The following is a 5,716-nucleotide window of genomic DNA, read 5'->3' on the forward strand; positions in this document are numbered from 1 at the left end:
ATAAAGATAAGAGTGGATAGGAATAAGGTTAAGGATAAACCTCATCCTCCCACCTCGTGCTTGCCTTAGCTTGGGCGCCAAGCTTCCTCCCCCTAATTAAAGCCACGAAATCCATTCATTAGTTCTCCACACAAAAACGAAAAATCCCACCTTAGTTAGTTAGTTAGTTTCGAGAAGCTAGTCGGGTAGAAGTTGGTCGAGTCGAGAGTCTTGGTCGGGTATCCGATAAGTAAGTTCTTCCTTAAGTTTTTTATTCTTTCTAGAATATATTTCCAAGTTCTTGGTTCGATCCGAAGCTTAGATCCATCGTTCGAGAAAGCTAGTCGGATCGAGATCAATAGGCGGTCAAGGGTAGAATGTTGTTCTCTCGACAATAAGGCCAAGGTGAGTACCGAAGCATGTGTAGTAGCACATGTCTAGGTTTTATTTAATGTATTAGTTTATGTTTGAGGTTTCATGTTTATATATAGTGTAAATTATGCATGAAAGTTAGATCTATGTTTCTATGTAAGATCGGCTCGATTGTTTGTTCTAGATCTTCCTTTCTTCTTGAATTATTTTGGTTGATCTATTGATTGAGGTTGTGATAGTCATTATTATAGCCATTATAATGTTCATATAATCGTTATGCTATCAACAAAATCCTTAGACTATTGTATAGCCGTTATGTTGTTTGTATAACTGTTATGCTGCCAATCTAGTCGTTAGGTTGTACGCATAGTCTTTATATTATTGTGAAGTTGCTTATGCAATTTTATGAGGTTAGGCTAAACGTTGGTATAGCCGATAAACTTCTTGTTTGTTTCATGTTCTATTGTTTGTGGGTATTTTTATCTTTTAAACTATATTTAACTTGTTACGACTAATGAAAAACCCTATTAGGTTATAATCTTCTCTTTTTTTTGCTGATCGTGGCTTTGCAAAGTCAGAAAACAACTGCATCTCTTCCACTTCTCTTCTCTTCATCTTTTCTTCTCAGTTCTGATCAGGTTTGTCTCTCTATGTATAATCTCTTTTCTCTTCTTCTTTTATGTATCTTCTCTTCTTCTCTGCATTTTTGTTGTGAGACAGTGAGTAACTCAATAGCTGCAAAATGATCACGGTTCTAGTTCTTAGAGAACACGGCTATGTTTATGTTTGTTGCTAATTCTAACTCTATTGTTTTCTTCTCTTGTTTTTGTAGATCGTGGTATTTGCAACGTCAGAAAACAGCTCTCTGCTTTCTGCGACTTCTATTCACTGCATCTCTTCCACTTCTCTTCTCTGCATCTCTTCTTCTCAGTTCTGATCAGGTTTGTCGCTCTATGTATAATCTCTTTTTTTCTTCTTCTCTGCATTTTTGCTGTGAGACAGTGAGTAACTCAATAGCTGCAAAATGATTACGGCTCTGTTTGTGTTTGTTGCTAATTCTAACTCTATTGTTTTCTTCTCTTGTCTTTGCAGTTTGATCATACTCTCATCTCATAATGGCTGATGGTGAAGATAATGCAAACAATGGTGGTGGCAGAGAAGTGGCTATGGGAAGGAGGTTTGGAATTTGTGTTGGAAACAACAACAACACGTGGATGTGTACTTTCTGCTACAATGTTTGTAATGGAGGAATAACTCGGCTTAAACAGCATTTGGTTGGTGGTTTTAGGAATGCTACAAAATGTAAGCATGTTCAAGATTGGGTTGAGAAGCTACTTAGAGACTACAAGATGAAAAAGGAGGCTCAGAAACAAGCTCGTAATATGGATCATCAACCTGAAGTTGGTGCTGATGACGAGTATGATGAAGGAGAACCATCAGCTAGTGCACTATTATCGAAGAAAAGGAAAATCAAAGGACCTTTGGATAAATACGTCACTATTCCTCCAAGAGATGTTCTACAGGGAAGAAAAGAGAGAAAATGTATCTTTGGTGCTTGTGATAAAGAACAAAGGAATATAGTTTGCCTTGGTATAGCTAGGTGGTTCTACGATGCAGGTCTTTCTTTCAATGCCGTCACTTATCCTTCTTGGAATGAAATGTGTGAATTGATTGGCCTTTATGGACCTGGTTTGAAAACTCCAAGCATGTGGGAGGTTAGAGAACCTCTTTTGAAGAGAGAGAAGGCAAATGTGGGAGCTAAGCTTTTGAAGAACAAGAAAGAGTGGTCAAACAAAGGTTGCTCATTGATGTCAAATGGATGGCGTGATCCTGTGTCCAAGAAAGACATTGTAAAGTTCTTGGTTAACTCGACAAAAGGTTCTGTTTTTCTCAAGTCTATGGATGTTTCTGAGGTTGTGAAAGATGCTAGATTGCTGTTTGAGTTGCTGTATAAGATGGTAAAGGAAGTAAGGGAACATAATGTCGTGCAAGTTGTAACAGACAATGCGTCTAACTACATTAAGGCTGGAAAGTATCTTATGGATGAGAGAAGACATCTATATTGGACTCCATGTGCAGCTCACTGCATTGATCTTATGCTGGAAGACATTGCATCACTCCTAGCAGTGAAGAATGCAATGAAGAAGTGTATGTTCATGAACAACTTCATATATGGCCGTGTCCCTATTGTAAACATGATGAGGAGGTTCACGAGTAACCGAAATCTGCATAGGCCTGTCATTACGAGATTTGCTACTTCTTTCATCACAATGTCTCAGTTTCATAAGTAGAAAAAAAACTTGAGGAAGTTGATTACCTCAACTGAATGGGATGAGTCTAAGTGGCCTAAGGATTATGGAGGAAAGAAGGTGAAGCAGTACCTACTACATGAAAGCTTTTGGTCAAGCGTTTTACTTGCTATGTAGTTGGCGACTCCTCTGGTTAAAGTGCTCAGGATGGTAGACGCAGAAAAAAAGCCAGCCATGGGTTATATTTATGCAGCGATGGATCGAGCTAAGGAGGCTATCTCGCTGAGTTGTAACAACAGAGAAGAGAAATACAAGGAAGCTTTTGGTATCATTGATAAAAGATGGGAATGTCAGCTTCACCATTCTTTACACGCAGCTGGTTATTTCCTTAACCCGGCCATGCAATACAAGTACCAAGCTGATGTGAACACCGAAGAAGTAATGAATGGTTTATTAAACTGCATTGATAGGTTAGTTCCTGATACAAAAGTGCAATCAGCTATATTAAATGAGCTATATCTGTTCAAGAATGCAGTTGGTGTATTTGGCCATAAGTTTTTTCTGCTCCGCATCTCAAAGAGTTTGCAATTAAGGTTTTGAGCTTGACATGTAGTGCAACAGGGTGTGAGAGAAACTGGAGTGGTTTCCAACAACTTCATACGAAGAAAAGAAATCGCCTAACTCAAAAACGGTTGAATGATATCATGTACGTGAAGTACAACCGTGCATTACAACGTAGCGCTGAGACTCAAAGACATGCTGCCTTTAATCCTATACGACTTAAAGATATAGATGAGAGCAACGATCGGTTGACTGGAGTAATGGATGGGGAATCATCATCATGAGTTGATAATGATAATGTGTTCTCTTCTGGTGATGAGTTGCAATGGAAGCCAGTAAGCCACGCCTCGGGTGCTAAAGATCCAAGCTACTCAACAAGGAAAGCAACAGGTTCAAGTTTTTAATAATTCCTTTCAATTCTTTCATTTCAATTTTCTGCTTTGTGTATGTTTTCTGATTCTAAATACTTGTTTTTCTTTTAACATTTTAAGGAAAAAGAGACAGAAGAAAGGGAGTTGCTAGTAGCTCAGCTCGTGGTGGCAAGAGAACTGTTAGAGTTACACCGAGGAGAAGAGACTTGCAACTGGTTGATGAAGAGGATTCAAAAGATGAAGAGAACGATGTTGACTTGGAAGATGAAGGAAAAGAAGAAGATGATGATCTTGGTTATGATTCGAATGAGGAGTATCTGGGAAATGAAGAGGATCATTCTAATGAAGACTTGCTTTAGGTTCTTTGGGTTTCAGTTTCAGTTATTGCTTTAGTTGCTTTTGTTTTCTGTTTCAGCACAAGACTTACTTAGTTGCTTTGGTTATCAATTTCAGTTCATGACTTTGGTTGCTTTGTTTTTAGGATTCTGGTTTACTATTTCTATTTCAAGACTTATGTTTGTTTTGAATTTAACATGATGCTTTCATTTCAAAACTTGTATTTGTTTTCAGTATTGACTTACAGGAAACATGGAAGTGTTTAAAATTGAAACAGATAAAAGAATGAAAAGGCGTGCACCATCTTGTGCCATGGCTCATGGCACAAAGCACAAGCTTCGTCGCCGTGATGCGCCATGAGCCATTTCAAGCTTAGATTCCCTTGCCCCCATAGTTTAGATTCTTGACTGGATTGCTTTTGTGGATGAGCTTTTTTCATCTAATCTGCCCAACATTAAACATTGATGCACGGATTGAGGTTGGAACATCTTGACATGCATCTGTGTGTCTAGACGCAAACCCGCCAAATAGAAACTCACCAAATACGCCTCTAACATCTTCACCCAAGTTCTAATATGTTCAAATTTCTCGTGATATCAAAAATCCCATATGTTTCATGTAGTTGTTTTAACTCCGCAATCGGAACATCCAACACATCCTCAAGGCGTTCTTTCAACTTCTGCTTATAAGAAGCACCCCAATCATTCAAAACATGATGATAAACTTCTGATTTAACCAACGCATGATGCCATGTTGAGGCGTGGCTATCAAAATGCATGGCTGCCATTTTAACTTTTCGTCCCTGAGGTGTCAAATCCATTTCAAAAAACTCTTCGACTTTGAATAACCACTCCTTATTACCAGTACCATCAAAGCGTGGAAAATCAATACGACCGATTCGGGTAATACCTCCCCCATATGCTTGAGCAGCTTGACGCTCATCCGTATACATATCTTGTGGCAGAGCCATTTTCGGTGGGCTCCAATCCCATGGTGGGCTACTACTCTCCGGTAAAGGACTCGCCGGGTTGGTCTGCTGAGTCAACAGCTTGATCGCAGCAAATATTTCACCAATACTTCGATCAATTTTGTCACTCTGGTCAACGAGCTTTGCTTCCAACGCATCAGTTCGTGAAACTATTTTTGGATTTGGGTTCCGATTGCTTCTTCAGCTTCCTGAACCACCACACCAGCCTCACGAGCGAGAGTCTCCTTCAACATCGCCTGAGATCGAGTTTCTACCATGAAATATGAGAATCGAATGGCTCTAATACGTGTGTTATAGATAAACAACACCTCAATTAGAAAGAGCAATAGATAACCTTGAACCAATGTTTGCTAGAAACAAAGACTCAGTTCCCACCTTACAAGAGTATAGATTGAGAAACAACTCTAATTAGATATGAGCAACGAACCCAAAAAACCTAGATTACATAGAGAAGAGATAAAGTTTCAGATATAAGGAAATCACATAATGAATACGATCCAACTTTGCTACTTCTTTTGTTTATTCTTCTGAGTCTGCTCTTTTGCAACGTTATTTATTTCAGTCCACAAAACTCACCACCAGTAAAATACTGCCACCTCAACTCATACTCTCATTATGAAGTTCCTGTAACACAAAACAGAACGATTAGGGTTTATCAATCTCTTAACTTAATATCTCCTAAGAAGATCTGGATTGAGACCCAAGAAAGAATTAGAGAAAGAAGAACACTTACGATTGGAATCGAGACTAGAAGATTTGCATTAGAGGGAAATCGAAGAAGCTTGCTTGAGACGATTTAGAGAGAGAGAGAGAGAGAGAGAGAGAGAGAGAGAGAGAGAGAGAGAGAGAGAGAGAGAGAG

At 38.9% G+C, this 5,716-nt stretch overlaps 1 protein-coding gene across 1 annotated transcript; it reads left to right on the forward strand.

Annotated features, from left to right (window-relative positions):
• Positions 1-1,466: 1,466 nt before the first annotated feature.
• On the forward strand, positions 1,467-2,642 carry LOC17889560. Its single transcript, XM_023784548.1, has one exon. The coding sequence runs from the start codon at positions 1,467-1,469 to the stop codon at positions 2,640-2,642; it is 1,176 nt and encodes a 391-aa protein (XP_023640316.1).
• The last annotated feature ends 3,074 nt before the right edge of the window (positions 2,643-5,716 follow it).

Source organism: Capsella rubella, unplaced genomic scaffold, assembly GCF_000375325.1.
Source record: "Capsella rubella cultivar Monte Gargano unplaced genomic scaffold, Caprub1_0 scaffold_4, whole genome shotgun sequence".
NCBI classification, from domain to species: Eukaryota; Viridiplantae; Streptophyta; class Magnoliopsida; order Brassicales; family Brassicaceae; genus Capsella; species Capsella rubella.